The sequence below is a fragment of the Brassica rapa genome, chromosome A09, assembly GCF_000309985.2.
Source record: "Brassica rapa cultivar Chiifu-401-42 chromosome A09, CAAS_Brap_v3.01, whole genome shotgun sequence".
Taxonomy (NCBI): domain Eukaryota; kingdom Viridiplantae; phylum Streptophyta; class Magnoliopsida; order Brassicales; family Brassicaceae; genus Brassica; species Brassica rapa.
The window spans coordinates 43,411,960-43,427,413 of record NC_024803.2 but is presented as its reverse complement, the minus strand read 5'-3'; the positions used below and the strand labels follow the sequence as shown (position 1 = coordinate 43,427,413).

Below are 15,454 nucleotides of genomic sequence, written 5' to 3'. Positions count from 1 at the left end.
TAATCTCTAAATTTATATTTAAATTTTTACATTATTTAAAATGTTACAAAATCATATTTTAGATATTGATATTCTTAAATCGGGTATGAATTGATTTTTAACGGATCAGATCTATTTGTGTTGGTTCTTTTCAGCTTCGTTTCTTCCAAGTATAAGAATTTTTGATCATCTAGATACTTGTAAATTTTCGGGTTCGGTATTATTGGTTCGATTCGAGTTCGAATTTTTAAATCCAGGCGAAATGCCCAGGCCTAGGTTTTACCTTTTAGGTGTTAAACTTTTGTGATCTTACAAATCGTATGGCTATGGATTGAAACCCTTTTGCATCTAGAGAAGAAGTGTATACAGTACATGAGAATTTTTTCCGACATACAATAAAAGAAAAATATTTCATTTTATTCACACTTTTACCCTTTTAGCCGCGTAAAAAGTTTCCAGCGTGTGGATCCGCATGCCACGTGTCACATTCCCTCTTTCGCTTCATCGCCATTGGATAATAAAACAAACAAGGTCAACACAGTGGCATAATCGTAATTCGATTCCCTCTCTATTTCATCGCCGGCCAAGTCCTCCGTCGTCACTTTTCACTACTTCCCCTCACCAAACCGAAGAATCTCACGGCGAAACGATGAAGCATATCTTCAAGAAGCTACACAGAGGCGGCAATCAAGATCAGAATCGGACCAACGATGCAGCAGCAGGAGCTCCACCGTCGGATCAGAATCGGATACAAACCGCCGCGAATCCTCAATCAGGCTCAACGGAGTCGATTCCGGCGGCGAGCGTAACCGCTTCTTCGACAACAACCTCTCCCGCTCCAGTCTCCGCCGCCACGACGAACCGTTCCGATTACATATCGTCAGAGGAGGAGTACCAAGTCCAGCTAGCCCTAGCGATCAGCGCTTCGAACTCGCAGTCCGGCGAGGATCCCGAGAAGCATCAGATCCGAGCCGCGACGCTTCTGAGCTTAGGAAGCCATCATCGGATGGATCCGAGGAGGGATTCGTCGGAGGTTATCGCCCAGAGGCTATCGAGGCAGTACTGGGTAAGTTGTTCTCGCTGATACAGGTAAAAGAGGGATGAAGACACGTGGCAGGAGATGAATGGAGTTTCATAGGTTATAGAGAATGTTAGCAGAGGAAAAGATTCAATCTAAGAAAAATTGTAAAAAGTTTGTTAGGACAATTTGTATGCATTGTTTCTTCTTTGAACCTGTTATAATGCTTCTTCTCTTAGGAATACGGTGTGCTTGATTACGAGGAGAAGATCGTAGATGGATTCTACGACGTTTACAGTCTCACCACAGACTCAGCTAAGCAGGGAGATATGCCGTCCTTAGAACATCTCGAGAGCAATCGAGGGACACGTGGATTCGAAGCTGTGGTTGTGAATCGTCCCGTTGATACTTCTCTTGACGAGTTGGTGCAGATTGCGCAGTGCATTGCGCAGGATTGTCGTTCCGCTAGCGTTGACGTGCTGGTAGAGAGGCTGGCGGAGCTTGTCACAGGGCATATGGGTGGATCTGCCGAGGATTCGAGTATTGTATTGGCAAGGTGGACTGAGAAAAGCAGCGAGTACAAGGCTGCGTTGAACACTTGTGTATTCCCTCTTGGTTTTGTAAATATTGGTCTCTCCAGGCATCGTGCTCTGCTTTTCAAGGTTATCTTCCAAACGCCTCTTCCTGGATCTAGTTTGCAGTATGAATATAATTGTGACAACCCCTCCCGCTCGCAACCCGGCTCACAGATCCCTTACATGTGAGCCCTCACTCATTCCCCATGTAGTTTATTATTGATGCGTTTGGCGTTACTCGAACCCAATACCTCACCCTTTAACAACATTCTCACATGACAAGTTGTGACCAATTGACAGCTTGTCATGGGTTCGAGTAACGCCAAGCGCACCAATAACCTAATTATGGAGTCAGAGAGGATTCATAATGGAAGGGTTAGGGTCGGTGCCCTGCGGGATGTGAACCTGGGCCACGGGTGGATAGTTCCCATAGGGCTGGTTGTCACAATAGTTTTATAATATGATTAGAGATATATTTATAGCATCATTCCGCTTAGGCCATGATTAAGCACTCGAGACATAAAAAGTAAATAATTTCTAAAATTGTAACTTTTAGAGATGATTTGTTGTACATATAGATATACCTTTTGTCGCAGCGAATGCCTTGTGACGTGAATTGAATATTGAGACGGTTTGTTGTACATATAGATATCTTTTGTAATTTCATTGAGTTTCAACCTCTTGCACTGGAATCTTCAGCTTACCATTGATTGATATAGTATAGGTGGTACCTTGTTTGAATGAGACATCCACAACTTTTTTTTTTTTGCACCTAGGCAGATGCCTTTGCTGCTTATGCTATATCTTGTTTGATAGAAATTAATTTGTGGGCAGTTTACTTCTCCCAATGTAGGTTTTGGCAGATAGTGTCCAGTTACCTTGTAGGTTGGTAAAAGGTAGCCATTACACGGGCAACGAGGATGATGCTGTGAACACAATAAGGCTTGAAGATAATAGGTTCTTTCATTCTTCTCACTATGATTCCAGTAATGTTTCATTTTGTATTTTTGTTGCGAAGATGTAACATATCATACCTCCTTTCAGAGAGTACTTGGTCGATCTTATGACGGATCCTGGGACGCTTATACCTGCTGATATTGCGATTGAGCCAAATAACTCGCATGGAAACAAACTTCCCACTGCTCAGTTGTCCGATGACTTTCGGCACTCGGCGCCAAAGCTTTCAGAAGGTGAAGGCAGTAGTCAGAGTTGTATAGCTGACAACAATTCTTCTTTGGATAGAAATCGAGAGTCTGGAATCAGGAATTCAGATTTGAGAGCTTCACCTTCTAGCGTAACTAGTTCGAGCCAGTTGGAGAATATTTCCTTGAATACAGTTGCAAAGGGGAGTCGAGGAGCCGTAAATGATAGTTCAAGAACGAACGTGAACATAGTTCCATACAATCAGAACACTGAGGAAGACCCAAAAAACCTTTTCGCAGACCTTAACCCGTTTCAGAACAAGGGAACCGACAAGCTGTTTATGCCCACTAAATCAGGGTTGAATAATGTTGATGATTTTCATCAACCAAAAAACAATCCTCTGGTTGGTAAGTCTCCTGCACCGATGATGTGGAAAAACTACAGTTGCAATGAAGCCCCAAAGCGAAAGGAGAATATTCTCCCGAAACTCCACCGTGATCCTCGTTACGGAAACAATAATTCCTCATACGCTACCTCAAGCTCCGGTGTAGCGGTTTCGTCAAATATGCATGGTAGAAACAATTCCACTTTTGTGTCACCTGTTGTTGCTGCACCACCACCCTTCAGTTCCAATGGAAATCAGTTCACACCAAGTATGGTAGATGATATGAATAGAAACACCAGCAGTGAACTAGATCTCCAGCCTAATGCTGTTGTTGGATACCAAAAGGATGAATCTCACGTTGACGATCATAGAAAGTACACAAGTGATGACATATCTACTGGGTCTGATCCGAGGCTTAAGGATCATGAAAGCACGAGTTCCTCTCTTGATTCTACATCCTACCGGAATGATCCTCAAGTTCTTGATGATGCTGATGTTGGTGAATGTGAAATCCCTTGGAAGGATCTTGTGATTGGGGAGAGAATAGGATTAGGTAATGAGGCCTTCCAGTTATTTTCTTAAATCTCCGAAATATTAGTCTAGCTTTTTGGGATAGCTATGTTCTAATGTTTATCTTGTTTTGGTTAGGGTCCTATGGGGAGGTCTATAATGCTGACTGGAATGGCACGGTTAGTTTTTGCAGAACCTTACAGTTTGACTTCATAAAATTGCTGTTGTAGTAACTTTCATCTGTTATTTTTTTCAAGAAATTGCTCTAAGTTAGTTCAAATTTGTTATCGTCTGGAAGATTTAAGAGTGTGTTAAATGACATGACTTCAAACAGCTAAATGCAGCGTCTAGGTGAATGTGTGGTCTTTTGAACACTCAAAGTAGTGATTGTGTTCTTTAAGTGAATAGTTTTTGAAAAGCACTTTTAGATAAGCTTGTTTGATCACCAATTCATCAGGGGCATGTATGGCATCGTCTGTTGCTATCTCATCAGTACTAGCTGTTGTCTTTTTAGTTTGTTTAGCTTTAATAATTTTCCTTACTTAAAATAGCTATGCCCGTGCGGTAGTATCTCATCTTTTATCCGATAAGTGGAAGGCTTCAACTTTATTTTTCTGCGTCTTTGTTGTGGTTGAATTTAGGAAGTTGCTGTCAAGAAATTTTTGGACCAGGACTTCTCAGGAGCTGCTTTGGCTGAGTTCAGAAGAGAAGTAAGGCATAACTTTCCCTTGCATTTGTTTACGAGCTCATAAAATTCTCATAATTAATTGTTGAAGTCAGGGTTTTCTCCTGAAGTAGACTACCAATTTATATTTTTGGTTGAACCATAGTGGCCTATGCTGCAGCTGCATATATATATTTGCCATTCTTATTATTAATATTTCCTTATCTAAAGGTACGCATTATGCGAAGATTGCGACATCCAAATGTTGTTTTCTTCCTTGGGGCGGTTACTCGTCCTCCGAACCTTTCCATTGTCACTGAGTTTCTGCCAAGGTTTGCCCCATCGTCTTGTTATGAAAATCTATTCCATTTGAGACTTTTGAGCCTCAAAGATTATATATTTATTATTTCTATTACAGAGGAAGCTTGTATCGCATCCTTCATCGGCCCAAGTCTCAGATTGACGAGCGGCGCAGGATCAAAATGGCCCTTGATGTGGTAGAAAAAATAGATTCCATTTATCATATTCCAAGCTCCCCTTGGCTGATTCCTTTAATATAGTCACTGAATTTCAGATCACTTGTTAATTTTTCAGGCAATGGGGATGAATTGCTTACACACAAGCACACCAACAATTGTTCATCGTGATTTAAAAACACCAAACCTTTTGGTTGATAACAACTGGAATGTTAAGGTACGTAAACATTTTTTTTCTAATCTGTCTAACTAATAGGCTTGTTTTCTCTGCTGTTGAAATTTTTATTTTCTCTCTAAACTTGCAGGTAGGTGATTTTGGGTTGTCTCGCTTAAAGCACAATACTTTCTTGTCCTCAAAATCAACTGCTGGGACGGTGAGAATACACAACTCTTTTATCCCTTGATAGAGACATGCAATTTCCAGCTCGTAATCTGAGGGGTATGGCTCATTTTCTGATGAGAAGCATTTTGAATTTTGTTAGCCCGAGTGGATGGCTCCGGAAGTTCTACGCAATGAGCCCTCAAATGAAAAGTAAGTAGCTTAGACGCTCTCAGTTCGGTACTTGGTTCTTCGTACTTTCACCTTTTCCAAGGAGAATGCAATAGAAAATTCATGGTGGCTTCGTTTTCCCGCAGGTGTGATGTGTACAGCTTTGGGGTGATTCTATGGGAACTAGCGACATTGAGATTGCCATGGAGAGGAATGAACCCAATGCAAGTAGTAGGAGCGGTTGGTTTCCAGAATCGGAGGCTGGAGATACCAAAGGAACTTGATCCTGTGGTGGGAAGGATCATCTTGGAATGTTGGCAAACGTAAGTTGCGAAAACAAAACTCAATCAATACACTTAAAACAGAATCTACACAGAGATGACAAATGAAGTATTCTTTTTGTGTTTGGTTGGGGCAGGGATCCGAATCTGAGGCCGTCGTTTGCTCAGCTGACGGAAGTGCTGAAGCCATTGAACCGGCTCGTGCTTCCTTCACCACAGTAGTTTCCTACTGGTGAATATACGAAAGACACGGTTAAATCATATACAATTGTGCCTGCCTCCTCATAAAATCATTATCAGCCTACGATATGAGGAATGTAAATGAAAAACCACTTGACTATATATATATTGTGGTGTATTTTGTTATAGAAAAAGCCGCGATGCTGTGCTTATTTTATTGGCTTATCGGTCAGAAGCCAAAGTAAAAAAAAAAAAATCATCAAATTTCAATAATATAATCCGGTTTATTGATGGTTCGATTGTAAAATGTTTGATTTGTGTTACCAATCAAATCCAACATAACAGTGTGTATTGTGTTGATGACAAACACAGGATATGTTTAAGGATCCAATATTTAAAAAAAAAAAACTAATATCCGGTTTGATCAATAGTGAGTTGTGTTCCAGATCTTGTTTAGGGAAAATGAAGATTATTCATATACTGGTGGTAGTAGTGCTTCTCTGTTGAGCCTCAACTTGGGGAGAGACGAGTATTCACACGAACAATTGGGCTGTCTTAGTCTGCACTTCTCGATTCTGGTCAATTCTTTCTTTCTCTCACTCAGTCAGTTATTAGCTATAGCTTTGTGTTGTTCCATTGATTTCACAAATGGGGTTAAGGTTTTGGAGTTTAAATCTATTGGTTGCTGTGATTTGATTTGATGATATATGTTCTCAGGTTTAACTACAGGCACATGGCCAATACACTCTCCCTCCATAGGTTAAAGCTCTCTCCCTTTTATGCTGGAATAATAACCATTCTTGGATGTAGTTTCTCTTCACATTCTTGTTCTCTTTTACTTTTTTTTTTTTTTTTTTTTATAGGACAGTCAAGAGACTTGGAATACCTGATGAACGCATCATCCTAATGCTCGCTGATGATATGGCCTGTAACTCTAGAAACCAATATCCTGCTCAAGTTTTTAACAATGAAAACCACCTCCAAATCAACCTCTACGGAGATAACGTTGAGGTAGGTGAATTTTTCTCTCTTGAGTAGCTAGCTATATATTAGATAATCTCATTTCCAGGAGAAAGGTTGATTGTGTAATTATCATTTTCACTCGGGTAGATTATCGTGGTTACGAGGTGACAGTTGAAAATTTCCTGCACTGGGCGTCATGAGAGTAGCCATATTCTACTCTACATGACTGGCCATAGAGGTGATGAGTTTCTCAAGTTTCAAGATGCTGAAGAACTCCAGAGCCACGACTTAGCTGATGCTGTCAAACAAATGAAAGAGAAGCCTAGGTTTGTTTGTTTCTCATTTAAATGGTCTTTCTTAAGTTCATGTGAGACTATATTTACTTACTGTTTTGACAAATCTAATGACCTGGCTAGCTCAGATTCAAGGAGCTGATGATTATGGTTGATACTTGCCAAGCTGCCACTCTCTTTAACCAGGTACATCTCTTAGTGTCACATTTTTTTTCTGCCTTTGGAGTTAATATTTTGATATTCATCGTGTCTTTACGAACAGCTTGTTCTTAGCATTGACATCTAATCTAATCATTTGGATACTTCTCTTACGTTGTTAAACATTTGTTTTGGTAGCTTCAATCTCCTGGTGTTTTGGCAATTGGTAGCAGTCTTAAAGGAGAGAACTCATACTCACATCACCTGGACTCAGATGTAAAGTGCCATTCACTATTTCATTAATGCAAAGTCGTTATATTGTTTGGGGATTGTTTCTTGTTTTTTATCATTGTATAAATCTCCAATTCTAATATTGTTTTTGCTTCAGATTGGTGTATCTGTTGTAGATCGGTTTACATACTACACTCTTGCCTTCTTTGAGAGGCTCAACATATATGACAATGCATCACTTAACAGCTACCATAAGTCGATAACAATGCAACTTCATCATTGTTAAAACTGATGCGCCTTTTTAGCTGAACTCTCTGAGTCTTTTGTGCAGTTTGTTTAGTTCCTATGATCCGAGCCAGCTAATGTCTACTGCCTACTACCGAACTGATCTTTACCAGCCAAAACTGACTGAGGTAAGGAGGAAAGTGATTATTCATTGTTTTGTCTTACTATTATGTTTAACCAAACCTCAGTTTTAGTTGCTTGTTCTATCTTTGATGAACTATCTCTGTCTTGAGATGATTAATGTACTCACTTGTTATGGGATTTTAGGTACCGGTGACAAATTTCTTCGGTTCAGTTATGGAGACCATTCATACTGATTCACCTTACGAAGCCTTTTCAAGTAGAGACTCAAATAGCAAGATCAAATCCGACATGCCACTCAATGAGCCTTCCGTGCAGGCACGGTCTTAAAGAAGATGTTCACCTCAGCATAGCGGTGATGGTTCTCGTTGTAATGGTGTCATCATCTTTGTTATGATGCAGCCAGGCTCTTAGGATAGGACGCTCACTATCATCATCATCTCCACTTCACTTAATCTCTGCTGTATGATCTTAATTGTTGCAGCTTCGCATCAATGTATTATTACTTTTATCACAATGCTTTCTCTGAGGTGAATAAGAGGTTATTGGTTTATATATTTTGATTGATTTAGAAATTTATATAGTATTTATAAATCTAAGTAAAATATGCAAATCTGAAGGTTTTCCTCGGATTTGAGTTTTTGTATTTTCAACTAAAAAATCTAAACAAATCTATTCAAATCCATTATAAAATTAAATATAGTAGTAAATCTGAATGATTGAATAACACTTGATTTGATATTGAATGCATGAATTATTAAACTAATAACACATGATTTTAATACAAATTTGAAAATCATAGAACCAATAACACTAAATTTAATTTGGATTTTCAAATTCATTAAAATACAACAACCAATAACTTTTTGCTCTCGTCAACTTTATACAAAGGTTACTACAAATGTTAGTTAGACTTCGCTTTTTTGACAGAGTTGACTTGTATTATGTAAGTAAATTTCATTTAATTTATGTTATTGTAGATTTAAGATTTACATTTACATAAACTGATTTTTTACCAGCAAAATTTTCCATTTGATTACATGAATGATTATAGTTGGAGGAACATTTACTAGGCGAATTTATTTCTCATTACTACTACCCTCTGATCATACATTTATGGTCAGATATATTTGCTTTACATATTGAATTCCATAAACTTGGAAAAATGTAAAACGAATAAATTTACATATAGAAAAACATTATGCATTTATGGTAAATAAAAGTTTTTTATCGACTTAAAAAAAAAGAAGTATACACAGATGATATTATATCCACATAAGCCACAAGGCCCACAACACATGAATCTAGCCTATCTTTTTCTGCATCTCTCTGATTCTGAGTCTGACCCGTCACTTGCTTCTTTTAACTGACGGCTCAATCTTAAAATCAAAGAAAGTGTGTTGTGTCTGTGTTTGTACTACAACACACAACACAACAGTTATCACATTATTTTCACATTCCTCTTACCTGTACTCTCTCTCACTCATGTCTTTATTATATATTTTATTCAATTAATCATCTCTCTCTCTCTTTCTCTGTGCTTCTCTCTGTGGCCATGATATTAATTAGTTGTCTCTCTGCCTTTGCAGTTTCTAATCATCTCTGAAGATCTATCTCTCTTTAGATCCATCAGCTATGGCGAATCTAGTCCCTGGTGTATTACTCAAGCTCCTCCAGCACATGAACACCGACGTCAAAATCGCCGGAGAACACAGGTCATCTCTCTTACAAGTCATTAGCATCGTCCCTGCTCTAGCCGGAGGAGAGCTTTTCTCAAACCAAGGCTTTTATCTCAAAGTCTCTGACTCCTCTCACGCCACCTACGTCTCTCTCCCTGACAAGCAAGATGATTTGATTCTCAGCGATAAGCTCCAACTAGGCCAGTTCATTCATGTTGACAGAGTTGAGTCTTCTTCCCCTGTTCCGATTCTCTGTGGCGTTAGGGTTGTTCCCGGTAGGCATCCTTGTCTCGGCACTCCTGAAGATATTGTAGCTACTCAGTTCCTCAGTGGTAATGGTTTGAAACCAAAAGAGAGAGTTAAGGCAACTGCCAAAGGAGGAGTGGTTGCTCCTAATAAGAGTGAGTCTTGTGAGAGTAAGAAACCGTCTTCTCTGTCCAGAGCCAAGTCAGGTTTGAGTTTGGATGTAAGAAAGGAACCATTGAGGAAGTTGAAGACTTCAAAGTCAATCCCTTCTTCTCCCACTAGCTGTTATTCTCTGCCTACTTCTTTTGCAAAGTTTGCAAATGGGATTAAGCAGCAACAGACGGTGAAGCCGGAGAAGGGGCGGTTTCTTCTCAAAGTGGAGAGTCCCAGTGTTGGGAAGAAGCTTCCTCTGATTAAGAACTTTGTGCAAGGGATTGAGTTTGGAGCTAAGGCCTTGAGGAAAAGCTGGGAAGGGAGTTTAGATATCAGAGCTTCAGATAGCTCCGGGCTGAAGAAGCTTACCAAACGTGATACAACCCCTGATGCCAGGAGTTTAACAGTAAGCTCTCTTAGGAATAAACTGGTTTGCATCATACATTTTGTCTGAATATCACTTGTACAATCTTGGTTTCTAGGCACCGAGGAAAAGCACATCTAGTGAGAAGTTGCCTAGTAAACAGGAAAGGGCTAATGTATTTGCTAAATCATCAAAGGAGCAAAGTAAGACTCAATCAACCAAGAAGGTTGAGGCAACAGGAATAGTGGAGACCAAAGATAAAACTAGTCGGACTAAGTCTATAACCATAGACAAGAAATCTACTACAGAGAATGGATTGCCTGGGAGTTTAGTCAAAGTCCCTGTTAATAGTAAACGATTAGCTTCTGCTAGTACCCAATGGAGTTCACTACCTTCATCTCTTTCAAGGCTAGGACAGGTACGAATGTAACATATGCATCTATGTAGTACATTCATCTTACTGATGTGAATATTTGCAGGAGGTTTTGAGGCATAGAGATGCTGCTCAAGTTGTTGCAATAGAGGCCTTGAAAGAAGCTTCAGCTTCCGAGAGCCTACTTCAATGCCTCATGTGCGTTAATCTCTAACAAATCCATATATGTTTTTTTTTCTGCTTCTAAACTTTATTATGCTTCTCCATTTTTGTAGTATGTACAACGATCTTATGTCAACGGCTAAGATGGATGATCCGTTACCGGTAGTTGAGCAGTTCTTGAAGCTCCATTCCAGTTTGAAGAACGTTCAGATAGTAACCGAGTCGTTGTCTAGATTAGTGTCTTCAACATCTTCTGTAGAAGATGAAGCAAACAGATCTGAGGAAACTGTGAAAGCGGCTCTGGAGAAGCAGAAGTTAGCAGCCTCTTGGGTCCAAGCTGCGTTGGTCACTAACTTATCAGCCTTCTCTGTCTACTCCACCAAACCAGCCGCGTCCAAGAGCAAACCAGTGATCATACTCGAGAGCCAGGGCAATAACACAACCAGTAAACCCCGTGGAAATGTCCAAAACCGGCCAACGTTTGGATCAAAGCTTGTGGCACAAGGCATGATCCGTAAAAGCAGCCAAAAGGCCACCACGGTTGCAGCAGGATCAGAGTCTCCACCGCCGAAGTGGGTGAAAGGAAATGGTCTGAACGAGGCAACTGATCTGGCAGAGAAGTTGCAAACGGTGTCTCAAGACTGGTTCTTAGGATTTGTAGAGAGATTCTTGGACGCAGACGTTGTGGAGACAAGCTCGAACCTGTCTGATAACGGGCAGATAGCTGGGATGCTGTCTCAGTTGAAGAGTGTGAATGATTGGTTAGACGAGATAGGGTCGAAAGAGAATGGAGAAGGGTTACAAGAAGTGTCGAAGGAAACGATTGATGGATTAAGGAAGAAGATATACGAGTATCTTCTGACGCATGTGGAGTCAGCAGCTGCAGCACTTGGTGGTGGCTCTGTTTCTTCTCCTAGACACAAACCAATTGAAACCAAAGCAAAGAGATAGATAATGAAAGAAGCTTCTACTTATTTGTATATATGAAAATTGGCGGCCAAGATGAAAGCCTACCGACGTGAATTTTTTTATTCAGACATACACTTAGTAAAGAGAGCCTCTTGGCTCAAAAGATTTCAATATATTTTTTTCACAGACTCAAAATGTGTTTCGTTTCCTTTTGTATAAAACGTACCAGGTCTTAAAAGAACGTTACTAACTTGGAACATGCAGTCTCCTTAAACATTAGTAAGTGAAAGAGCGAAAAAACAAAGCATATCATCATCATATTACCATATGTCCATTTGTGTCAACTAACACCCCAACGCTATACAAAGTCTATAATAATCCATCTTTAAAGTGCCCGGAGAAACTCATCATAATGCGCTCTCCCACAAAACAAAACAAAACCTTATTTTCCCTTCTTTTGTGTATATTTTCTGACTGCACACTTACTTTGAGATATTAAAGGTATGTGTGACCTTGAGAGAGACCGAGCAGTCAAGTGCGCAGACCATACCCGATAACAATGTTGATGAACGCCACCACGCATACAAACAGCAGAGGGAACCCTATGTGCTTCTCTTTCACTATCTTCTTCGTCCTCAGATCCGCCTGCATCATCATCAACATAAATACAAGACTTTTGTTACTACTCGGTTATAAAAAGAAACAGATATGTAGTCAAGCCGCTACTAGCTACTCTCACCAGCTCTTGTTGCAAGCTTTCTCTATGTTGGGATCCTATAGACCGCTCTTCCATTAGCTTCGAAATGGTTGAATCAGCCTGCACCAGATTATTTAACTCATTAGCACAGATAGCACCCAGGTTTTGGACTTCTAAAATGTGGTAAGCATACCTGTTGTAGCTTCGATTCAAGAGCTTTGACTTTCACCTTCATCTCCTCAATGTCTTTAACCAACTTGGGTTCATCCGATGCATTGATCTTCTGACCATCTCTTTTCTCTAGCTGGACAACCTCAGGGTAAGTCATTCCATTAGTAAACCCTTTATCCCCAGGAAAATCCATGGCCGTGGGAGTATCTAAATTATGTGTTGGCTTTAAGTCGTTAGCAGGATTCAAATCTTCCATAAAACCCGTGACGCCCTTTTTTGGTTGCACTAGCTCTTTTGCACCATACGATGCCTTTAGCTCATCATGCCCAACCATCCTAGGCTCCTTTACAATCTCACTCTCCTAGACAGATAAAGTTTGAAAATAAACAAAAATGAATAATAAACTGCCAATTGCATCCAGTAATTATGATTATAGGCTAAGCTAAAACGGACTTGGTGGGAAAGAACTACACACTGCTTGGCTGGTACTCTTCATATAATGTATAACTAAAATCTCAAAGAGGGCTAAATACTCGTCTTACATATTGTGGAGGAGGAAGGATCTCTGATTGACCATACGATCGATCCTTGAGGATGGAATCTTCAAATACTGCTTCCTCCTTCGTTGGCCCTTTAACTGGAGATAGTTCAGGTGAGTCGGAGGGCATCACGAGAGTGACTCTCAGTTTGTTTTCCTCTATGTGTTTGCCTTCCCCTTTGGAGAACTGCCAAGAATAATGAAATGAGTATATATAGATATACTTGACAGACCAAATAACTGAATTTCGGGGTAGACAGGCTCAAAGGATTACCATGCTAGCTGTGATGTCTTCATCAGTTGTGTCCGCAGGCACAGCAGTACTCTGGATTAAGAATTTGTCTTTACAAGCCAAGTCTAGAGGTGGTTCTTTGAAAGCTTGCATAATGACTGCAATAACATATAACTCTGATTAAGCGAAAGCATTAACTGAATTTGAATATGCACAAGAACTACTTATCATCCAGATTAAACTTTGAGTGCTTGCCAACAACGCAGGTTCCATGTAGTGAAATCATTTGAACTTAGTATCTCCATCCGGGGAAGATACATTTTCCCTTTTAGACAACTACAACGTGAACACCGAAAGCCTAGGATCCTAAACAATGTCCAAACGCTGTTCAAATTTGAGCGTACCGAAGACAAAGCTAATCAAATATAAAAATTTCAGTTCATTTCCCACGCCAATAGACATCAATCAACCAACAACTTATCCCCCACTAACCGAAGAAATATAGTGCAAGAAATTAAAGTATTGTCTTACCAGAGAATTCACAGGATGAGTTTGGTGCAACAACGCCAACATTTGGACGGACACAGTACTTCTTTGGTGATGTAGTTTTGACCTGTCAAAATACCAAAACCACTACTAATTTAGCTGTCTTATCCAGAGAAACTGGAAGATATCAGAAATCCTGAAGCCAGAGAGAGAGAGAAGATGGAGAAAAAATGTGTGTAAAGACCTTGAACGCAACAAAACGATCAGTTGTATTGGTTAGCAGGACCATGCAGGTAGTCTGCTTCTTCAGATCAACTACAGAATAGGAAACCCATTAGTCTTACAAGGATAACAATTACATATGATTTGAAAACTAAAAAGGCAAAGATATCCTTTTAGAGACACTTCCATCTTCACAGAATTACACCACACACAAAACCAGCAGCAAGAAGGTAGTTTGAAAGTTCCTCAGCACAACATAGACCTTAACATTACGCCAACTCATAGTTGATAACTCAGAGAACCCTCTTAAGTAAGCTAAAAATGATATCATTATGCAAATGATAAGAATGAGTCTCCCTCCCTTGACATCTTTTTACCTGGAAACTTGAGTGTTCGTGGTTGAATATCCAACAAAGGCATATTCATGTTTGCTGTGACAAAATCTGGTGAAACGCAATGAGCTTCGAAGAGCTACCACTTGCAGCAGGACTCTCTCCGCCCCTATTGTCAACAACAACAAAAATAGAGAGAGAGAGAGATTAATCCTATGATCACTCAACCATGAAGCTAGCAAAATTAGATCAATAGTGCCTTGGTAACAATCATAAACAATCTATCTATGATCATAAGTCATAACATAACAAAATCAAATCAAGCATTCAACCAGAACAAGATCAGCTCAGAATCACTAAACGAGGAGAGCAAAATCAGATCAATAGTAAAAATATCTTTATCTATGATCATAACATAACGAAAAATCTAAATCAATCATTCAACCAGAACAAACAAAAGGCCGGAGGAGATTCAGAGGCGAGTTCGCGTTATCGATCTTCCGTCACCTAGAATCGAGCCAAACGCGGTTTAATACCTTAACGCGTTCGCTCGCTTTTGTTATCAGCGATACCGGCGGGGAATCAAACGCCAGAATACAGTTCGACGACGATCAATGCGGGGGCTGGCTCAATCAATTCAATATAGCACTCAGCTTCTTATAACGACGACGTTTTGGAAGGCCCAGGTTCCTCGGATCAAATGGATCGGATCTTACGGAGGCCTAGCCATTTGAAATTTGAAAAGCAAATTCTAAAGACGAATAAGCTATAGTTTTTTTTTTTTTGAGAAAGACGAAAACAAACAACGATGATGATGATGAAATAGGGAGATGGAATAAAAATCTAACCGTCTCTCCACGACGAAGAAGCAACGGAACTGAGCAGTTAATGGTAGTGAGTGAGATCGGATCGGAGATGGTTGTACCTAACGAAACGAGCTATTACTCCAAATACTATTCCCAAATCAAAAACGTTACGCTAAAGAAGATATACATTTTTGTAAACCATACCTTTGTTCTTTACGGCAATGTATCAAAAGCTCTTTACATTCATCAGCGGTTAACCTCCCGGAAGTAGTAGTATGTTCAGAATCTACCAATTTTCTAACTGGGGAAGCCCACTTGTTCAGAGTTCAGATAGCCCACTATTTCAATATTCAGAGAGCCCATTAGCGGCCCAAAAGAAGATGTGATAGGGA

The 15,454-nt window shown here is 39.9% G+C and overlaps 4 protein-coding genes across 11 annotated transcripts; 3 read left to right on the top strand and 1 right to left on the bottom strand.

The window, feature by feature from the left end:
* Nucleotides 1-205: 205 nt before the first annotated feature.
* LOC103843381 (serine/threonine-protein kinase EDR1) lies at nucleotides 206-8,245 on the top strand. Of its 2 annotated transcripts, XM_009120105.3 has the most exons (19): nucleotides 206-1,045; nucleotides 1,237-1,659; nucleotides 2,426-2,529; nucleotides 2,617-3,653; nucleotides 3,749-3,789; nucleotides 4,252-4,320; nucleotides 4,506-4,606; nucleotides 4,693-4,771; nucleotides 4,869-4,967; nucleotides 5,056-5,124; nucleotides 5,233-5,282; nucleotides 5,387-5,563; nucleotides 5,659-6,279; nucleotides 6,419-6,460; nucleotides 6,565-6,712; nucleotides 6,812-6,990; nucleotides 7,086-7,143; nucleotides 7,294-7,739; nucleotides 7,879-8,245. In XM_009120105.3, exons 1-13 carry the CDS (start codon nucleotides 452-454, stop codon nucleotides 5,741-5,743), a joined length of 2,928 nt encoding a protein of 975 aa, XP_009118353.1. In that variant the 5' UTR covers nucleotides 206-451; the 3' UTR covers nucleotides 5,744-6,279; nucleotides 6,419-6,460; nucleotides 6,565-6,712; nucleotides 6,812-6,990; nucleotides 7,086-7,143; nucleotides 7,294-7,739; nucleotides 7,879-8,245. The 2 variants fall into 2 exon arrangements, with proteins under 2 accessions (XP_009118353.1, XP_018510424.1); XM_018654908.2 differs by having other exon boundaries at nucleotides 6,419-6,712.
* Nucleotides 6,350-8,161, top strand: LOC103843382 (GPI-anchor transamidase-like). Its single transcript, XM_018654461.1, has 10 exons — nucleotides 6,350-6,360; nucleotides 6,419-6,460; nucleotides 6,565-6,712; nucleotides 6,836-6,990; nucleotides 7,086-7,143; nucleotides 7,294-7,371; nucleotides 7,484-7,581; nucleotides 7,658-7,739; nucleotides 7,879-8,015; nucleotides 8,095-8,161. Exons 1-10 carry the CDS (start codon nucleotides 6,350-6,352, stop codon nucleotides 8,159-8,161), a joined length of 876 nt encoding a protein of 291 aa, XP_018509977.1.
* Nucleotides 8,246-9,040: 795 nt separating the features above from the next.
* LOC103843380 lies at nucleotides 9,041-11,766 on the top strand. The gene is made up of 5 exons (XM_009120104.3): nucleotides 9,041-9,161; nucleotides 9,282-10,176; nucleotides 10,253-10,552; nucleotides 10,614-10,705; nucleotides 10,783-11,766. Exons 2-5 carry the CDS (start codon nucleotides 9,328-9,330, stop codon nucleotides 11,618-11,620), a joined length of 2,079 nt encoding a protein of 692 aa, XP_009118352.2. The 5' UTR covers nucleotides 9,041-9,161; nucleotides 9,282-9,327; the 3' UTR covers nucleotides 11,621-11,766.
* Nucleotides 11,767-11,867: 101 nt separating this feature from the next.
* On the bottom strand, nucleotides 11,868-15,342 carry LOC103843379 (vesicle-associated protein 2-2). Of its 7 annotated transcripts, XM_033279534.1 has the most exons (11): nucleotides 15,267-15,321; nucleotides 15,105-15,181; nucleotides 14,793-14,978; nucleotides 14,302-14,432; nucleotides 13,947-14,017; nucleotides 13,748-13,829; nucleotides 13,259-13,374; nucleotides 12,989-13,171; nucleotides 12,469-12,807; nucleotides 12,318-12,395; nucleotides 11,868-12,223 (listed from the first exon to the last, which is right to left on the bottom strand). In XM_033279534.1, the coding sequence occupies exons 4-11, from the start codon at nucleotides 14,348-14,350 to the stop codon at nucleotides 12,110-12,112; spliced, it is 1,032 nt and encodes a 343-aa protein (XP_033135425.1). In that variant the 5' UTR covers nucleotides 14,351-14,432; nucleotides 14,793-14,978; nucleotides 15,105-15,181; nucleotides 15,267-15,321; the 3' UTR covers nucleotides 11,868-12,109. The 7 variants fall into 7 exon arrangements, with proteins under 7 accessions (XP_033135425.1, XP_009118349.1, XP_033135427.1 ...); XM_009120101.3 differs by lacking the exon at nucleotides 14,793-14,978 and having other exon boundaries at nucleotides 14,302-14,425; nucleotides 15,267-15,342; XM_033279536.1 differs by lacking the exon at nucleotides 14,793-14,978 and having other exon boundaries at nucleotides 15,267-15,329.
* Nucleotides 15,343-15,454: the final 112 nt, after the last annotated feature.

What these genes read in the sequence shown, in the direction of transcription:
- LOC103843381 (XM_009120105.3), top strand. Translation starts at nt 452, where the DNA reads ATGCCACGTGTCACATTCCCTCTTTCGCTTCATCGCCATTGGATAATA. An exon ending in GGCTATCGAGGCAGTACTGG is followed by an intron (nt 1,046 to 1,236) that starts GTAAGTTGTTCT and finishes TTCTTCTCTTAG; the next exon opens with GAATACGGTGTGCTTGATTA. An exon ending in ATCGTGCTCTGCTTTTCAAG is followed by an intron (nt 1,660 to 2,425) that starts GTTATCTTCCAA and finishes CTCCCAATGTAG; the next exon opens with GTTTTGGCAGATAGTGTCCA.
- LOC103843382 (XM_018654461.1), top strand. An exon ending in AATACACTCTCCCTCCATAG is followed by an intron (nt 6,461 to 6,564) that starts GTTAAAGCTCTC and finishes TTTTTTTTATAG; the next exon opens with GACAGTCAAGAGACTTGGAA. An exon ending in TCTACGGAGATAACGTTGAG is followed by an intron (nt 6,713 to 6,835) that starts GTAGGTGAATTT and finishes ACGAGGTGACAG; the next exon opens with TTGAAAATTTCCTGCACTGG.
- LOC103843380 (XM_009120104.3), top strand. Translation starts at nt 9,328, where the DNA reads ATGGCGAATCTAGTCCCTGGTGTATTACTCAAGCTCCTCCAGCACATG. An exon ending in CTCTTTCAAGGCTAGGACAG is followed by an intron (nt 10,553 to 10,613) that starts GTACGAATGTAA and finishes GAATATTTGCAG; the next exon opens with GAGGTTTTGAGGCATAGAGA. An exon ending in AGCCTACTTCAATGCCTCAT is followed by an intron (nt 10,706 to 10,782) that starts GTGCGTTAATCT and finishes CCATTTTTGTAG; the next exon opens with TATGTACAACGATCTTATGT.
- LOC103843379 (XM_009120101.3), bottom strand. Translation starts at nt 14,350, where the DNA reads ATGAATATGCCTTTGTTGGATATTCAACCACGAACACTCAAGTTTCCA. An exon ending in ATCGTTTTGTTGCGTTCAAG is followed by an intron (nt 13,830 to 13,946) that starts GTCTTTACACAC and finishes GTATTTTGACAG; the next exon opens with GTCAAAACTACATCACCAAA. An exon ending in TTGAATCGAAGCTACAACAG is followed by an intron (nt 12,396 to 12,468) that starts GTATGCTTACCA and finishes AATCTGGTGCAG; the next exon opens with GCTGATTCAACCATTTCGAA.